The 20,218-nt window shown below is 40.6% G+C and overlaps 1 protein-coding gene across 2 annotated transcripts in view; it reads right to left on the bottom strand.

Annotated features, from left to right (window-relative positions):
• Positions 1-20,218, bottom strand: part of PRDM5 (PR/SET domain 5) — a 2,968,604-nt gene that overhangs the window by 105,994 nt on the left and 2,842,392 nt on the right. For both annotated transcript variants that reach the window (XM_044074997.1, XM_044074998.1), the window contains one exon: positions 16,869-16,973. In XM_044074997.1, coding sequence (XP_043930932.1) covers positions 16,869-16,973 — 105 coding nt within the window. The remainder of the gene's footprint in view (positions 1-16,868; positions 16,974-20,218) is intronic.

The following is a 20,218-nucleotide window of genomic DNA, read 5'->3' as shown; positions in this document are numbered from 1 at the left end:
ACACCCAAATTAAGAAGATCAAATGGCTAGATATGGGGAAAAAAAAAGCATCCCACAAACTCAGATTAGACACAAAAGTCAAAGACAACTACAAATCCTTCCATAGTTATATTAGAAAAATAAAAAAAATAACACTCAACATTAATCAGACCTTATTCATTATGGTACTAGGCTCAGATCTTATTCATAATTGTACTACTTTCTCTGTTCTAGTGGATATTGCTAAAGTACAAGCAAATAAATGTAATGCCAACTTCACCCTAGTGTAATCTATTCCAAGGCTACCTATCCCTGATGAGCTCAAGCCACCAACTATAACAAAAGAACAAGTACTGAAGGTACTCTCAAAAATGAAGAATACCTCATCCATGGGGCCTGACAACATACCAGGCTGCACAGTTAAAAGCACTAAACAAACACTGGTGGACTCATTCCTTATACTCTTCAACATGAGCTTAGCAACTGGCTTTGTGCCATGGGAGTGGTGCTCAGCTGTTGTGATGCTACTCAATAAGGGTGGCCCCACTACTGACCCTTATAGGCCTATCAGTCTAACAAGTCTTATATGCAAAGCCATGGAATGTATAATAACCTGACCTAAATGTCTATAATATCAAATATCTTTTAAGATTCAACCTTTTCAAGCAGTTTGGCTTTGTCAAGGGTAGATTCATAGGTTCATAGGTGTTTACTAGGCTGACGACCACAAGGGCCTTTTTAAGCCTAGCCATGCATCCCAAATCTCTGACAAGTTCTGATACCCTTGACAAGTGTAAGCATGGGCCTGGGAGATGAACTATTTACAGGTTGTCCGTGTCCATTAGAGACATAGGTGCCAAACCAGATATGAATTTCCGGTTTCCCATCCAATTGTCCAAGTTGCACTTGAATTGGGTTAGGGAGAAACTCTGCTTCACATGGATAGGGAGCCTGTTCTATAGACTGGGTAGTCTCTGGGATACATACTCATCTCTCCATCAGGTCCTATTTATATCACAGGCAAGGTTTAAGTCTTTAGAACGGGTAATTCTAGTGCTGTTTGTTTTGTGGCTATGCAGGAGGTCCATCAGAGTGGGGTCTGATAATGCCCTGTATGCCAGGCATAGATCTACCCTCAAAAGCCCGTAGGAGACAGAATACAGGGATAGGACCTTGAGGTGGTCTGCATAGGACATATTACTTATGCCCTGTATTCTTTTAGTGAGGAACCCCTGTGGATGTTCTAATTGTCAGATATGCCTGGTTAGGTACATACCAAAGGGGGCATTATACTCAATGATAGGTCTGATGAATGCCAAATACAGTGGAACAATGACTTCCTTGGACGTAAATGGCATACCTTTGTTTATAAGTTGCACAACATAGAATGGTTTCCTCACTACTGTAGACACATGATGATCAAAGACTGGATTACTATCTGTGTGTGTCCCTAAGGGTTGTGTTGTCAATATAACAGTAACCAGGGATGGATGACTTCCCAAAGAATACTATTATGCATTTTTTGGCATTTAGTTTTAATCCATGGCTCTGACACCAGTTGTTTGCCTGCGTCAGCCCCTCCTGGAGAACATTTGTGCCAGTGTGAGATTCAATGACAGCTCCTAATTTGCATTCATCTGCAAATTTAGTCAGCAAGAGACCACTGACATTGGCCTTGACTTCTGAGAAGTAAATGGCAAAAGGAAAAGGTCCAAGGACTGATCCCTCAGGGAATCTACTTGGGACTGGCCTCTTTGTGGAGGTGCGCTCCCCAATTCTAACTTCCTGGGTCCTGTCTGTGAGCTACTTGGTTATCCACCGGATGACATACAGGTTTGTACCTAACCTCTTGGGTTTGTCAACAATGCCCACATGAGGTATTGTGTCAAATGGCTTTGCCAGGTCAAGATAGGTAGTGTGAATAATTTTGCCCACATCCATTGCTTTGGTGACCCTCTCAAAGAAGTCCACCAGGTTGAGCAGGCATGATCTGTCCTTGACGAAACCAAACTGTGTTGGGTCCAGTGTCTGGAGGTTTACTATATCACTACTGATCATTTCCATGATAATTATTTCCATGGCTTTACACATAAGACTAGTGAGACGTATGCGTCTGTAGTTTCCAGGGTCTGTAGATGGCCCACCTTTGTGCAGAGGGATGACTGTTGCCTTTCTCCATTCATAGGTTGGTACTAGGCTATCGGCCCTAGGGCCTATACAAGCCTAGCCATAACAACTCCCTGGATATTTCTTCCCACACTATTTACTTCCCTGGACCCCTGTCTAGCAGGGCGACTGACGTGATCCCTGGGGTGAATTTCCTATCTCCCATCCAATCATCAAGGTTCCTTTTAAAGAGGGCCAAAGAGGTGCTCTGCTTGACATCTATGGGCAGTCTATTCCAGAGTCTGGGAGTCTCTGGGACAGGAACCTATCCCTCCAGCATGTTTTGTTTATTGTGATGACAAGGTTTTTTAGATCCCTGGAGCGTGTGGCTCGGAGGGATTGGGATTTCTTTAAGTGTAGCATGTCCAACAGCTCAGGGTTTGACATGGCCTTGTATGTTAAGCAAAGATCACCTTGGAATAGACGATATACGACAGAGTATAGCTGGTGTTTTTTAAGGCGGTCAGCATAGGGAATCTGCTTTAGACCTGTGATTCTTTTAGTGAGGTATTTCTGCAGCCTTTCCAGTTGTTGCAGATGTCTTGAGAGGTACATACCAAATGGGGCATTGTATTCTATAATGGGTCTAATGAGGGATGAGTACAGTGGGACAATGACCTCCTTTTTCTGGATGAAAAGCCCTTAGTGATGAGGTGTGCCACATAGAAGGATCTCCTGACTGTTGTGGCAATGTGGTTATTGAAATTCAGACTACTGTCGACCTGTGTCCCTAAGTCTCTTATCACACTTTCGGTGTTTAGTGTACTGCCACCTATGTGGTAATTCACAGGTACGTGTTTTTTCCCAAAGGGGATAGCTATACATTTCTTGGCATTGAGCTTGAGCCCATGGCTCTGGCAGCAAGCATCTGTTTCTATAAGGCCCTTTTGTAGAGTGTCGACATCATTTGGGGATTCAATAATGGCTCCCAGTTTGCAGTCATCTGCGAACTTTGTTAGCCTGAGTCCCTTAGTGTTGGCCTGTACTTCAGAGAAGTAGATGCCAAACAAGAGAGGTCCCAGGACTGAATCCTGAGGTACTCCACTTGTCACTTGTCTGGAGCTGGATTTGGAGTCAGCTACTTTTACAGTGTGGGTTCTGTCAGTAAGCCAGTTGGCAACCCATCAAGTGACATAGGGATTAATGCCCAGCTTAGTAAGTTTATCTATGATTCCAGAGTGGGGGATGGTATCAAAGGCCTTGGCAAGGTCCAGATAGGCTGTGTGGACTGCCTTACCCTCGTCCACGGCTTTGGAGACTGATTTGAAGAAGTCAATCAGGTTCAGGAGACAAGATCGGCCCTTCACGAACCCAAACTGGGTGGGGTCCAGTGTTTTAACGTTGCCAATGTCTTTGTTTATAAGTTCCACAATAATACATTCCATGGCCTTGCAGATCAGGCTTGTCAGACTGATGAGGCAGTGGATCCCCCCTTGTGGAGTGGGATAACTGTAGCTGTGCGCCACTCAGTGGGCATGAAGCCTGAGGTGAGGGTATGATTAAACATGACACTTAGGTGAGGTGCCAGTTCATTTTGTGGTTCATGTAGTACACAGCCTGGGATGTCATCTGGTCCCATGGATGCTGTATTCTTAGCTTTGGAGAGTGCGCTTTTTACCTGTGTGACCATTATTACCGGAATTTGGCAATCTTCCAGTATTGAAATGGGCCATTTAGGGGGTGAGATGGGGATGAAGTTGGCACTGAATCGATCTGCCAGGATACTGGCAAAATCCTTGGGATCAGTATATTTAATGCCATTCTGTTTTAGCTCAGAGCAGATCTGAGCATTGCCATTTACATTCTTGACATAGTTATAGAATGCCTTGTGGTTGTCTTTGGAATCTTTGGCAATTTTATTTTCGTAACTAGCTTTGGAGGATTTTATGAGGGATCTCAGCTTCTTACTGAGGCTGGTAAGGGAGTATTTTGCATCCTGGGATTTTTCTCTTTTCAGCAACAGTTTCTTCCTTTTGTTGTAAAGTTTGTTTATGGCAGGGGACCACCAGACTGGCTTCCTTTTTTTGGAGGAGTGCATCTTGGTTTTACTTGGGATGGCACGATTCATGCATGAGTGGATGTGCTCGTACAGTGCCTTAGTGTAGGACTCAGCAGTTGAACTTTCAGTTCCCGTCTGAATGGGTGTCATGAAGTTTGTAACTTCTGACTTGAGTAGCATGAAGTTGGCTTTGGAGAAGTTTTTTATGGAGGTTTCCTTACTGGGGGGTGGGGTGGGATGTGGATGTTAAGGGTGATTAGATTATGGTCTGACCTGACCAACGAGGGGGTGACTATAGGTGTGGAGCATTGATTTCCCATGTTGGTAATGACCAGGTCTAGGATATTGGAGCCCCTGGTGGGACTATGGATTAGTTGATCCAGGGCATTGGAATTTATGAATTCCAGGAACCATTGGGCAAATGTGTTGGTACATGAGTAGTTTTCCCAGTTAATGGCAGGGTAGTTGAAATCACCCAGTATTAGGGTGTTTGGTTGTATATTAATATTTTCCAGTATGTTTAGAAAGGTGTAGTGAGAATCTTGGGGCATGGTGGGGAATCTGTAGCAAGCTACAATTTGGATTGCAGTCTTACCTAGTGTTAGTTGTACCTGGAGAATCTCAGACGCATTGTGTTGGGCAACTAACCTGGTGGTGTGAATATCCTTGGTGAATATGGACACTCCTCCACCTTTATGTTTCGATCCTGGTTTGGTGGCTGAAAAGTGTGGTAAGAGTTGTAGCCTGGTATTGCAAGGGTGCTCTCTGGAGCCTTGAACCAGGTCTCAGTTACTGCACAGATATCGATGTTCTCCATTTTTAGGAGTGCCACGAGAGAGTGCATTTTGAGGTTTAGACTTCTAGCATTGAGTAGCATTACCTTCAGATTTTGCATGCTTGTATCTGTTACGGTGGTGGTTTTGTCCTTTGAACTTTGCCTAAAAAAGGCACTATAGGGGTGGCAAGAGCCTTTGCCAGTAACCTGCATCCCAGGGGCGACAGGTGCAGACCATCTCTGGCAAAGCACCGTGGGTCTGTCGGCACAAAGCCTGTTTGAAGGCAACAGTTAAACAGTAATTCCAGAGGCCCTGATAGGTCATGTTTCATGCTATTTAAAAGGCATCGTGGGATATTGTCTGGGCCCATTGATGCAGTGTTCTTGGTCTTACAGAGAGCATTAAGGACCTGTTCCCTAGTGATAGAAGGGGGGAGTTATATTTGATCATATTTCCTGAGGGAAGGTTGAGGGGGAAAGAGGGGTAAAGTTGGATCTGAATTTATCAGCCAGGAGGTTTGCTATATCCTCTGGCTCAGTTTAGGTAGCGCCATTTAGAATGAGCTCTGCACACAATTGTTTATTGCCCTTGAGGTTGCAGACATAGCTAAAGAATGCTTTGTGGTTGTCCTTGGTCAGGGAGGCCAAACTTACCTCAAATTTGGCTTTGGTAAACTTTATTTGTCCTCCGAGTTGGTTGTTTAGTTTAATGAGCCTGTTTTTATCCTGCTCGGTGCTGCACCTCCTAATTTTTGCCATGATCTTCTTCCTCCTGTTGTACAGCCAATTGATTTTGTGATTACACCAGAGTGGCTTGTTTTTTGAGTTAGTTCTGTGCTTCTTCCTGGTGGGTACAGCAGCCTCTATCCAGCTATTAACATGCTTATACAGGGTTTCTGTGAACAGTTCTGCAGAGGCAGAAGTGTCCTCAGGATTTATGGGGCCTTGAAATTTTGCCAGGTTCTCACTTAATAGCAGGAGGTTAGCCTTAGAATAGTTCCTGAATATTCCAGGTTTAGCTGGGGATCCAAGTTTTATTTTTACTTCAAAGGAGACCATTCTGTGGTCTGACCTTACCAGGAAAGGCATTATAGTAGGAGGTGTGCATCAGTGTCCCATATTAGTGAGGACCAGATCCAGTATGGTTGCACCCCTGGTTGGTGTATTGACTATCTGGTCCAGGGAGTTTGTGTTTACAAACCCCAAGAATCTCTGTGCATGAACATTTGGTGTCATATAGGATTCGCAGCTAATAGTGGGGTAATTAAAGTCACCCATGAATATGGTATTGGGTTGGATGGTTAGTGTTTCTAATAAGTTTAAATACATGGTATGGGTTTCCTGGGTCATACAGTGGTACCTATAGCTTGCAAGGAAGTGGTATTGGATTTTACCTATGGTGACTTAAACAAGGAGCCACTCAAGTACGTTGTCTTGTTTGACCATCCTTGAAGTATATTTATTTTTGATGTAAATGGAGACACCTCCACCTTTAGTCCCTGCCCATGAAGTAGTTGGCCTAAATCTGTGGAAGGCATTATAACCTTGCACTGTTGGTGTGCTCTTCATGGCTTTAAACCATCTCTCAATGACCGCACATATGTCAGCAATCTGTAGGGCAATGAGAGCTTCTACGGAGTGGAGTTTTTTGTTTAGACTCCTAGCATTGAGCAATAAAACCTTTAGATTTTCTTGGTATTGATTTGCTATGCTGGAAGTACTTTTAGTTTGGCATTACCTAAAAGAGGCACTATGGGGGAAGACAATGTTTTAGCTAATATTCAAAAGCCTAGAGGAGAGAGGTGAAGACCATCCCTGGCAAAGCAGTGTGTCTGTTGACCATTTCCTTCCATGCTGACAAATATTGCACATCCTCAGAATGACACCAAAAACTAAGCCAATTATTAAAGTCAATCATCTTTTGTTCGTATTGTGGCATCATCCTTGGAGAAGGTAAAATGCTGCTCAATGCTAGGCTCATACCAGCCTGAGGCACATATTCTGAAAGCTCCAAAGTCTGTTTTCATATAGTCTAGGAAGGTACATCTTAGGTCATTAGCCCACATGGACTATGACTGAGTCATATTGGTAATTATGGTCCAATGACCTGAGTGCATGAGTAATGTGGTGGATCCTACCCCCCTGATAAACAACTGACCGTTACTTTCTCCTTACTCAGCCTGGTTACAGGGACATCAGTGTGTCTCACGATGGATTCTCCAATGACTAGAATGTTGGATTGTGTGGTGGCTTGCCTTATGGGCTTAGAGGCAGAGACTCCATGAGATGCAGCTCTATGTGTTGATGTGGGTGTTGTTATGAAAGAGTGCATTTGGGGCTGCTGAGGGTATTTGTTATGTGTACTTTGTCTAGGAGGTCTTTGTGGTTTAGGAAGGTTACATGTAAGTGCCTCAGCATATGTGGGTCGATATGTCTGCTTTGAATTGTGCATGATGGGTGCAGCATGTGTACTACTGACAACCTTATAGACATTAGCAGTAATTTTATGTGAGAGCTTTGCCTCCAGTGACATCTCTCACATACCATATCAGTTTGTTTGAGAATTAACTGGTTGTCAGTAAACATGAGGCAATTTCTACATTGCCTCATGATGCCTGTATCCACCAAGCTGGTAACAGAGACAGTAGGAAAGTTCATATCAATGGCAACAGGCCCTTTTTTATTGATTAGACAGTTGGAGTGAGAATATCAATCACTGTCAGAAGTACCCAGTTTGTAACTATGTGGAAAGTGCTTGTCACTGCAAACTAGTGGTCCTGTCTACAACTAGGTACTGGAGAAATTTCAATCATGCTTTTATCACTGAAGGTGTCTGAGTCTGTACACAACACTGCCAAACACTTGAGGGGAAACTAATATATATACTCTGAAAATTTAAGGATGAAGTATTTAGGCAGATATTCTGATGTTAGAAACAAATCTGGCAGTACTTACTGAAAAAAAAGAATTAGTTTGTCAAGAATGATGAAAAGAGGGGAGTTGCATGAATGGCTACTACTAATGCTCCACAGCTTCACTCTGTTGGGATACAATGCTCCTTTGCTTCTTCTCTCACCAGAAGCACCAATCCCAAGAACAGAAGCAGGCCACATCCTGTTTGATGATCTACAGTCTTGTCCCAGATGATGCAAGGGTCTGTAGACTTGTAGCCTTTCTCTGGCAGGTGCCTCAAATAGCAACCAGACCAATCAGGAACGTAATGCACAGACACCTACTCTTCAACCAGAAACAGTCAGGAATCAATGCACTCTGCTCCTTCTTTCACCAGAATCAGAATATAAGCACAGATTCCAAGCGGTCACCTATAAAGCAGTTATTATGCTTTCTGGTGATCAGCAGTCTCCAGGAAATAATGTCCTGGTACTCCAGCCCTCACCAGGAGAAAACATCCTATCTAATGAATCTTGTGAATGTCTTTGAGAGGGTTACTCATGCTGTAGAGTGTGGATAAGCTGTCCATACAGAACATCTTATCCTTGCCAAAGTATTAAATATCACACCACATGCAAATATAACAAACAAGCTGAAGGAGCTCCAAATTGATCCCTATGTGCTTAGGTGGACAGCCAATTATCTTAGGGGCAGAACGTATACAGTAAGAATATGGGGTGGGTGCATCCTTGGAGAGCATGAAGGTGACCAGTGGAGTTCCTCAGAGATTTATGCTGGTATCTCTGATATTCATCATATATTTCTCAGATTTCCACTCATCAAATGAGGATCTTGTGGTTAATAAAGTTTGTGGATGATTGAAGTCTGGGAGTTGTCGTCAAGTCACCATCTGACCAAAAGGAGTTTACACCGGTCAATAGTCAGTGTACTAAAAATGGACAAAAACTCAATGCCAAAAAGTGCAACAATGTAGCATTTGGTAAGCAGTGCTTAGCTCCAGCTTATAGCATAGATAACTCACCACTTAAAAATGAATTGACTGTGAGAGATCTCAGTACTTAGGTGAACAGCTCCCTCATGTTTGACCATCACATTACAAAAGTGGTTAGGAAATATTTTTACTTTGCGCAGCCCATAAAAAAAGATACTTCTTCCAGAGCAAAATACATCCTCACCTGTTTGTACTCCATGCTGATTAGACCTATCATTGACTATGCCCTCTTTAGGATGTATCTTACTAAGCATATTAAGGAACAGGAAAGACACCAGAAATTTGTAACAAAATAGATCACAGGTTTAAGAGATCTAAACTACAAAAGGATGCTTTATCCCTTTACTCAGTTTCATATCGACTCCTTAGGAGTGATCTGAGCCTTGCTTATAGGGCTATGGGGATCTCCTACTCCAATTACTCTTACACCTCCATAAATCAAACAGTCTGGGTAACACTAGGACCAGAGATCTAAATTGTCTCTGACAAATAAATAAGATGAGGAGTGACATCAGGCAGCACCTACTCCTCTGAAGCAAAGTCCCTCTCTAAGTTAAGCAATGAAACACACTGACTGCCTTTAAAAAGGAGCTGGACAGCTGGCTGGGTGTTCATAAATTCACCCTTGGTATGACTGGCCTGGCTCTGCTTGAAAAGAGAGGAAGCCCTAAGGGTGAGAACTGGCAAAGCAGAAATGTCCTCATGGCTCGCATTCCAACTCCTATGATCCTATGAAACTTGCTTTTTCCATCCTCCAAAACTCCTGTGACTCTCTTGCAATGAGTAGCATCTGTGACATTGCATATCCTGATGTCTGAAAATGTCAACAACATAAGCAAGTAATCTTACTTCTGTGATGTTTTGTGTTATAAGAAACAGCCCTACAATTATCTGCAGTGCCTCCAGTAAAAGGATGAGTGTTTTTGCAGTGATTTAATAATCAGTCTATGAACAACTGAACAAAACATCTAGATTACAGACCACATGCTAGTAACAGTGCAGCCACTTGGACAAACTAGCAACAACCTGGACAGGACAAAATACTAATTTCTTTATAAAAGAAAATAAAAAATAAACAGTGGATAAGCTTCTGCACTGATATTGTGTGGTTTTATTTTATTTTATAAATAATTATACTTTCTGGTTTGTTTTTGTGATTGTGTTCAAGTATACGAACTTGCCCTTTGTGCCATATTTAAATACATTTTCTGCACATTCAGACAGTAGCACAAAACACCATACTAAGGATATAACAGCTGTCCATCTTTCAAAGCTTCAGGGCACCTTCCATGCACTCAAACTGTTGAGCAGCTCAAGCTAAGCTGACTAAAAGACAAGTTTGGGCATGAAGTCCTTCAGAACTTTACTGCTAGCAGAGAGAGGTAGGCTGAGCCCTGAAAGGACAAGGCTAGGAAGAAACAAGGGGGATGGAGGGAGGGAGAGGCTACTGCAGCAGTGATCATTTGAACACCTACTGTTATGGTAAATTCAGTTTACACAGCTGTACTATGTTCTTCACATTGATCACTGCTGCAGTAGCCTTAGCTATAGGGGTAGATTACCATAGCTAACTATATTTGGGTGGTGGAAGGAGAAGGGTCCATGAACCTCTGAAGAATGGTCCTAGCAAAGCTTGATCTAGACCCAGAGAAGGAATCAAGCTTATAGTACTTTGTAAAAGTATGTATAGAGGACCAAGTAGCAACTTCTAGAATGCTTCTAGAATGCAACCCTTTCCAAAAAAACATAGATGAAGCCAAGACTCTTTTAGTGTGGGCTTTAAACCTGCCTGGAATAGATTTGTCATGGTAAGTATAACAAAAGGTAAAAATCTTAGACAACCATTTGGAAATAGTCTGTTTTGACAAAGATTGTCCCTTCTTACCTTCACAAGAAATGAAAAATTGATCTAAAGATCAATATATATATATATATATATATATATATATATATATATATATATATATATATATATATATATATATACTCCATGGTCACACTACAGAGGAGAAAAAAGTACACTTACGTAAGCTGAACTTACCATAACAGTAGATGTTTGAATCATTGCTACAGTAGCCTTAGCTATATGGGTTATATCCTACCAAGGATATAACAGCCAGCCAGCTTCCAAAGCTTCAGGGCACCTTCCAAGCACTCAAATGTTCAGGCAGCTTGAGCTGAGTTGACTAAAAGGCAAGTTTGGGTGCAAAGCTATTCACAACTTTCCTGACAGCAGAGCTAGGGAGACTGAGCCCTGAAAGGCCAATGCTAAAACTAACAAACAATAAATGTTCACACCCCATCATAAAAAGCACACCAAAAAAACAAAGTGGAATGGAGGGAGGGAGCAGCTACTGTAGCAGTGATCATTCGAACATGTACTGTTATGGTACGTTCAACTTACGCAACTGTACTATGTTCTTCATATTGATCACTGTTGCTGTAGCCTTAGCTATATGGGTAGATTACCACAGATAACTATATTTGGGAGGTGAAAGGTGAAGGGTCCAGGAGTCCCTAGGAAATGGTCATAGTAAAGCATGACCTTGACCTAGAGAAGGTATCAAGCTTAAAGTACTTTGTAAAAGTATGTACAAAGAATGAAGTAGCAGCATCTAGAATACTTCTAGAATCCAACCTCTCCAAAAAGAAGCCAAGGTCCTTGTAGAGTGGGCCTTGACCCTGCCTGGAATAGTTTTGCCATGTTGAGTATAACAAATGTACTAGCCTTAGACAACTATTTGAAAATAGCCTGTTTTGACACAGGTTGTCCCTTCTTACCTTCACAAGAAATGAACCATAGATCAGAAGAGCTGAAAAATTTAGTTCTGTTAAGAAAGTACCTGAGTTGTCTGTGGATATCCAAGGCATGGAGTATCCTTTCTCTTTCATTTTTGGTTCAGGAAAGAAAACAGGAAGATGGATAGTTTGGCTTAAAGTAAACTATTTAGGCATAAAAGACAGATTAGTTTTCAAGGAAGATGTCCTTGTGGAAAATGAGGTAGGGTTGATTCATCATAACAGCTTGCAACTCGGATACCCTTCTTGCAGAGGTCAGAGTAAAGCGTAAAACTGTTTTCCATATTAAGAACCTCAAGTCAGCCAGATCTGATGGTTCAAATGGAGCAAGTGTTAGCTTCTCTAAAATAAAATTAAAATCGCAAGGAAAGCCCATCAGTTTACTTGGAGGCCTCTTATGCAACATCCCTTTCAAGAACATTTTGACATGCAACTGCCTTAAAACAGGAAGATCCATACGCAGACATGCTGAAATGGCCGATAAATGAACCATGATATAGGAATAAGAAAGACCAAAGGATAATAACTCACACAAATATTGTAAAACCAGAGAACAACTAGCTCTGAATGGATGCTGGTTATGTTGCTGGCACCAAATAGAAAACCTTTTCTCTTCACCAATGTATGATTTTCTAGTAGAAGGCTTTCTTGCCTCTATTAGTTAGTACCTGCTACAAGTCCTCAGAAAACAGGTGCCTAAATGGAATTAAGACCCTAACATCAAGGCAATCTGCTGAAGATGATTGAAGCTGGAATGTATCAAACACACCTGTTCTTCTATGAGTAGATCCATTCTGTAGGGTAGTTTGTGGTAATAAACCCTGGTTATTCCCAAAAGAAGGGAGAACCATGGTCACTTGGACCAGAATGGAGTCACCACAATGTTCTTGAAGGATTCCTTCTGAATCTTGAGAAGTACCCTGTATATTAGTCAAGAGGGTGGAAAGGCATAAAGGAACATTCCTGTTCAAAGAAAAGAAAAGGCATCTGTCTTCCAGGCCTTCTTGCACGGATTCCTAGAACAGACATTTGCTAGTTGATTGCTCAGAAAGAAGCAAACAGGTCTACTTGAGGAAATACCCGCAGATGGATCAAATCTTGGAAGGCTCCCAGATTTAGTTTCCATTCATGAAGCTCTGCTTGTCTGCCACCACAATTTTGCTCTGACGGAATGTAGTATGCCAGTAAAGTTAGACTGTGCTGTGAAACTAATCACAAGCTAACATGGCTATAGCTGCTGGGTCAAGTTCTGCAATAGTGTATAACTAAGGCAACTGCAGCAGTGATCAATATGAAGAACATATACATTTTCTGCACAGTCAGACAGTAACACAAAACACCATGGGTTGCCACCTTTTCAAATGCCCAAAGTGGGACATTTTGGTACAAATGTCAGATTTTGCAGAGCAAAACAAACTTACGGCCAGTACAAAGGACAGAACTTCACTTTTTTGCCTAAATAAAAGCTTATTCTTGTAGCATTTTAGTTGCTTATTGTATTTTTTATAACATTTAGGTGTTTCAGATACAGAATAACTGTTTTATGCATCCATTACATAAATATAGGAAATATTTTTCTCCTAAAATCTCAGGACATTTGCCATTTTGTCAATTTTTTTGCAGGACATAACTGCCCAAAGAGGGACTGTCCCTCGCAAAGTGGTACAGGTGGTACCCTAATGTTAAACTTATTGGGAAAAATACTGAAAGTTGACTAACTTTTGGTGTTATATTTACTTTAATAATTGCAGTGTCACAACCTTTTAGTTCTCAATCTTTTACCTGTAGAATTAGGAACAAAATAAAAAAATAACTAGAGAAAACGACCCTAAATTATGAACATTTTACATACTGGTACTATTGAGTTAGAAAGTTGATGGAAAAAGAGATGCAAGTTAGCATGCATTTTCCAATATAAAAGAAGTTTGCATCTGTAATGATTGTCAGTATATACTGACTATAATCCATCTCATATTTCATCAAAAAATGTCTAACTTAGGAGGGAAATTTTGAGCTAAAATTGGGGACATTCCTAAAATTAGGGACAGTTGAGAGATTAATTTCTAGTAAAAAAAAAAAATTGGAACTGGGTGTACCACTAAGAGGATGTGTTTTTCTTATTATACAAAAACATCTTCTGCACTACATGTGAAAATTTTACTGCCTGTAGTTATAACATGGGACTATGACAAAACCATGATGACATTTGGTATGAACAACTAAACATTGCCAAAAATATGAAGCTTAAGTTTAATATTTTCTCTCAAAGTTTAAGACATGGTTATTTCTTCAGTGCCCTTTATGAATAAAGGAACTGTAATTTTTCATAGCCTGGATGAAAGTTATTTTTACCCATAAAGGGGCGTTAGTTTTGCTTTATGAACCCCTTTTTCTCTACATGTGATGTTTTTGCTGGCTGTATTCAGGCGGTAGCAGTATAAGTATACAAGTTTTAGTGAAATAATTGAAAGCGGTTAATGCACTGGTACATACTTTAATATACTGAGAGCAGCTTCATAATGTTGGCACCATTCTGTAATTCTTTCAAAAACTGCAATTTACATTAATGTCATTGGTTCAGTGGTCTTCACAAATTTGATAGCTGTCACTGATCCTCTACAGGCCAAAGAGCATTTCTCATCTCAAAATGAAAAGTCACTCATTGTGTAAAATAACCTGTGGTGATGTTGGCCCTATGCACAGAGGTAGGGCATCAATTTGCAATGCTGGTAACACAAATTCAGGAATGGACTAAAACTACTGGGAGGGCTGACCAGGGGAGATAGGGTGAAGTGGTTGATAGTCAGCTCTCTTATTCACTGGGGGAGGGTTTGAGAAAGCCTGATGCCTGTGTTACCAATAGTGGAAACCAGAAGCCTCACAGTTCAATCACTCAAATTACAAGGTAGTGAAGACTATGTCACTGACATCACTGCACTAGCCGCTCCCTAAGGTAGGGAATTTAACTGCCCGACTTCTCTGTGCATAAAACTCCCAGATGGCTGACCCAATGAGTTACCAAAAAGGTTGAACTCCTGAGGAGTCAGAAACCAACTTTGCAAAGGGTTACACCAAGGGGGACCCAGAAGGGGCATGTTGAGAGATCCACTGGTTGGGAAGCCATGGAAAACAGGAGAACAACCAGAAAACTGTACAGCATCAGGAGGGTGAAAAAAATGAAAGTTTAAAAAGTTACCAATTGCACTATGTACAATATTTTTTTCAAGACTCTGGGTGATACTGCAGAAAACTGCTACAGCTATGATGTTGCATTTGCCTTATGAAAGCAGTTTTACTGCAGGTTTGTAATACTTGCAAGTCTTACTAATATTTTTTGGAAAAACCTGGACAGTATAACAACTTCAGTGCAGCTCTTTATGAATTTGCTAAAAGTCACTCTTCAGATGGTGAGAAAAGTATGGTTTGTACCAAAAAAGAGCTGTCACAGAAAGCAATCTCAGACCCCACCTTGATGGGACTGCTGCATATCCGCAAGTCAAGCTCCACTCAAGTAACCCACACGCGTGACCTCAACCTTGTCTGTGACATCAATAGGACTTGATGGTAGGACAGATTTGTGTCCCAGAGACTCCCCCTTCAGTGGAATAGACTCCCTCTCCACGTCAAGCAGAGTACTTCATTAACCTTTTTTAAGTGCAACTTGGATAACTGGATGGGGAATAGAAAATACACCCCTGGGATTCCACCTGTGTCACTGCTGGACAGGGGCATTGAATGCTGACTGGTTGAAACATTGGCTAAATTCTTGGCTAGGCTTGTAAGAGCCTCAGGGCCAATAGCCTAATAACTTCCTATGATCCTGTGGTCATCTTTGCTTTGCACAATCACTTCCTGTGCCCTGCACTTTTATTCGTGAGGCAGCATCAGTGAAATTTTATGCTGAGCCTTAGGAATGAAAAGGCAATACTGAGCTGCTGCAGTTATTCCGGAAAATAATCATTGTAATTATACAAGTTTTCAAACCTTTCATCTCTGAAACTTATCATCTCCCAGAAATACTAAATATTCTACCTCAAATAGATTAAACTGTAATCAGAAGACTTTGAACAGCCATTGCTCAAAATTAATGTTCTATATATGAGGTAAGTCCCCACACAACACAACTCCCATTGCTGTCTCGGAGAAAAGGCAATACTTGCTTTTTACACAAAAATAAAACATTTGCCTTTATCCTTTGTTTTGTTTTTCTAAAAAAGCTGACACTTCAAAGCTGCAGGCAAAAAAAAAAAAAAAAAAAAAAATCACAAAATGAGTCTGCCCTCACTTTACCAGATCACCTTCCACAGATTGGAAAACTTTACTTCTAATTCTGATACTCTTGAAAAAACTAATGGGCAAGCCTACCCTCACCCCATATCGACTACACAGACACTACCTAACAGAACATGAGAAGTACAATGGATTGTTGTTTCTCTGTCCTCACTGTTTCATACTTTCATTTTGCTGACCACACATCTTTATCCATGATTACTGCAGCCTATATCTATTGTAAGTCAAACATCAGCTCACGAAATGCTTGCTAGAGACAAGCTTTAAAGTTTTACTTCCATAATAACTGCATGTGTTGTTCAGGTATGAGGCATACATTTACTCATTACATTTTTTCTCCTTTATTTTTCTATTAAAGATGATATCATACCTGAGCTGTATGAAATAAACATACATACCAAAAAATAACTAAAAACTTTAGCAAATTAGAGATATTTCAAAAATCTTTTATTGCAATGAAAAGTTGCTATACTTAGAGTACATCTAAGGTGCCAGCGAGAACTCGTATGCAACACACCTAACTCTACAGAATTCTGGACACACTCCATGAGTACAAAAATAAGTCAAAATAAGTAAGATTTCTGAACCATGTTAAGTTAAAATACATATTTCAGATTTTTAATTAATGTAAGCACATATAATAAAATATCTAGATGCTCAAATTTCTGGCTCCTGAAATTTAAAATGGAACCCGACACCTTAAATTATAGTAAATTTACCACTGTCTAAGGCATTTCCTTTAACACATTACCAAAGGACTGCCTGTAAGTACAGGACAGGAGTACTCTCTTTTCTTCACAGGGTTGCTATAACTTATACTAAATGCATTAAGTTATATAATGCCAAAACCTCCTGTATCATATCAGAAGAGGAAGTAAAGCATGTCTCACAACAGAATTTACATTAGCAGACTGCTGTAATCAAAATGATTTTGTACATCTTTTAAAAGAACTTACATCACACTGGAAAGGCTTCTCTCCTGTATGTGTCCTCATGTGCTCATCTAAGCCACGTTTTTGGCTAAATGCCTTGTTGCATTCAGTGCACTGGTATGGTTTTTCCTGCAACAAATGACAAGTGAAACTGAGTTAGTGCACAAACCAGCCAAGGACTTCTGGATAAAGAATCTTATGTTGGGAAGTTAACAGATTTTTTTATACTGTCTTCAAGAGTTTACTGAAAATGAATTAATAAATGCTGATAACATAATGGTTTACATAATCTTCTATGTCAGCACCCTTCCTAAACTTACTAATGTATCCTTTATTCCCTGTGCAAATTTTGTCTGTTTTACATAATGTAGCAGGGCTGTTAAATAGGAGAATTAAAAGTCGGATGGGCCAAATATTTTCATAATACAGCTGAAATTAATCAAATTTACACAAATGTCATCTTCTTTACTGAATTCTGAACAGGACTTAGGGTGAAATTGCATCCTAGTTTATTGACAACAAAATGTCAGCCCTAAACCTTCTTTTCTGTGCACACATCCTTTAAACTTACTTCTGGTTAACCAGACACTGCAGTACTTACTTTCCAGTGTCTTTAGAAGATGAAGGCAACAATGAGTGTGCACATCCACACTGTTATAAAAAAAAAAAAAAAATGAAAATGTCTGCAGTTCCAGTGGCATAGAGGGATAAAGACTAAATTGTCCAGTCAACCCAGCTTCGATTAGCGGCTTGGGTGACTGACTGTTCGACAGGGAGGGATGGGTGTGCTCATCTTGGGTAGAAAGGCATTCATCAGTGAAGATCACTTAGCAGAGGCACGGTACAATAAGGGGAACAACTCTCAAAAGGAGATTGATGAGCGTGGGAGGCAGGACTGGAAATGGGTAGGACATACAACAGCAGCAGCAGCAACAATAAAATAAAAACAAGGCAAAAATGGAGATGGCCAAGCTCCCAGGACTCCCTTAGGATCTACAACTGACCTCAGCAATGTCAGAGTAAGTCCAGGGGAGTAGACCTGATGAGGATGTGGGGCACTGGATCCCAGGTCAGCTGAATAATGTCCCAAGAGGGAACAAAAAGGACTGAAAATGTTAATGTTTTCCAGTACAATGATCAAGCTGTAAAGATAATTTCAAATGAAAGTCATACAAACCTGTTCCTTTCATGAGCAATATTTACTGCCCTTGTATCTAATACAGCACAGCTCCATTTTTGATAACTTAATTATTTCATCTTTAGGAGTATGGAAGTACAGCTGTGTAACAGTTAATGTTGGTGAGTTACACTGACTGGCTCTTCAATTTGGTGTTTGGCTTTGATGTCCTCTATGTGGATTCCATTTCCTCCCCATGGTTACATGAGTTTTCACCAGATATTTTAGTTTCCTCCAACATCCTAAAGACATGTTATGGGTGAAATGGCAATCCTCTAAACTGCCTGTGTGTACGCATGCTGTGTCTGACTGCATGTATATACTCAGTCATACATGGTATGTCTGCTGTGCACAAATGAGCACATGTGCATCTTAACATAGATCAACATCCACTCCAAGATTGTTTTGTGTTCCTTGCATCCGGTAAGTACAGGACTAGGACCTGGCTAATGTATAACCCAATAATGAACGTAATGGGTAACCCAAGAAAACTGCAAATGAGCACTGCTGGGTAAATAAAAACAACAAAACAGCATTTGTAAAATTCACACAACCTTACCTATGCTTTGACTAAAAGAAACTGCAAACAGCATCTCACATTTGTAGCAGCAGGTTTCAGCAAAACGTCTTTAACAGGCAAAGGTACACAGAAATTTTTTATAGCTGCAGTGATGATAAGACATAAACATTGGTGCTTGCACAGAAAAAAATGTGTTATTAACATCATCCTGCAGCTGATTAAAATGCACTAAGTAGTACACCTGCAAATGGTAGATCACCAAACGTATGTTCAAGGATAGAGCTAGGACAATTACATATTAGGAAAGTACAAATCAGCAGATATAGCTGTAATAACCACAACTGCCTGGATGGTCATGCAGCACCAAGTGGTACACAGAATCCCTAGAATAAGCTGTTCCAAACTGGAACAAACTACACACTGTTCCATGTTCTACACTTCCTTCCTCAGGACAATGCTTATGAATCTAATACTAGTACTGGAATATGAAATTTTTGAAATATCACTTTGGAGAAGCACCCCCCCCCCCCCAAAAGCTGGTCTATAAGCAGCAGATAAATGACTGAAGTCGATATTGCTGGACTTAAAACAACATTATAACTTTCTTGGTTGTGCCGTGTTTCCCTGCTTGTGTCCTCCGACACAAAAGCATGAAATGAGCACAGCACAAGAACTGTAACTAGGGGAATGCAAAGGGCGCAGCTGCCCCTGATGCAAGGTGTTAGGGGGATGCTATTGGGAGATGCCAGGATTCATTTCTGTAGCAGCATTTCTGAAATCTGGCACAGAAAAGCACTTTAGCTTTTGAGCTGGGGACTGAAGTGCTTCAGTGCTTAATGTGTGGTATAACTGAAAATGGTTAAAAGAAAGCAGGATCGTAACAAACCTTTTTTTTTTTTTTTTTGCTCCTCAACATAGAGTTGAGGGTGAAGATGGAAGATGGGGAAGAATGGATCAGACTATGGAGTACCAAATGGCAATAGACTTTTTTGGACAATTTTCTGCCTGTTATGACTATGCAGAAGTAGTACTTTCTTACTGTAATGTGTTTACTTCACTATGTAAGCCATACTACTGTAAAACCCGTATAAAATAAAAATAAAATCACACAGGTTGTAAGTATCATCTAATGTTACAGATATGCAGCAAGTCATGGTGCTACGTATTTGAGTGGAGCTGCACCTCATTGCATGCCTGCGCTGAAAACTGCTGGATCTGACTACCTCTGATGATCCCAATAAGATCAGGGAAGTGACTTTAGTTTTTTTTCTAAGCACATTAAAGCTGACCATTTACATTGTGGCCAATGATTTATTTTTGAACAGTTTCTGCACCAGAGTATGGATACTGCAGTGTTCCATTCTTGTATCAGCTTAATGCTCACTAAACGTTGGCATTCCAGTTGGTGCACTTATGTCTTCTGTTTGGTTTGATTTCAGTATAATTACACATCTTTGTATTTGTTTGAGTCGAGCTACACTGTACTATACACACACACATGCTGAGAACTACTAGATTTGACTACCTCTTATCCCACTACCACCAGGGAAGTGACTGCTTATTTTTTTTTTCTAAACACAGTAAAGCTATTTACAGTGCATCCTGCTGAGGTATTTTGAACAGTTTCCACACTAGAACTTGTGATACAAGGATTACCTCTGATCCCACTACCACCAG

This window comes from Protopterus annectens, chromosome 6.part0 (assembly GCF_019279795.1).
Source record: "Protopterus annectens isolate FY-2018-M chromosome 6.part0, PAN1.0, whole genome shotgun sequence".
NCBI lineage: Eukaryota > Metazoa > Chordata > Ceratodontiformes > Protopteridae > Protopterus > Protopterus annectens.
This window is presented reverse-complemented; position numbering and strand designations above follow the sequence as displayed.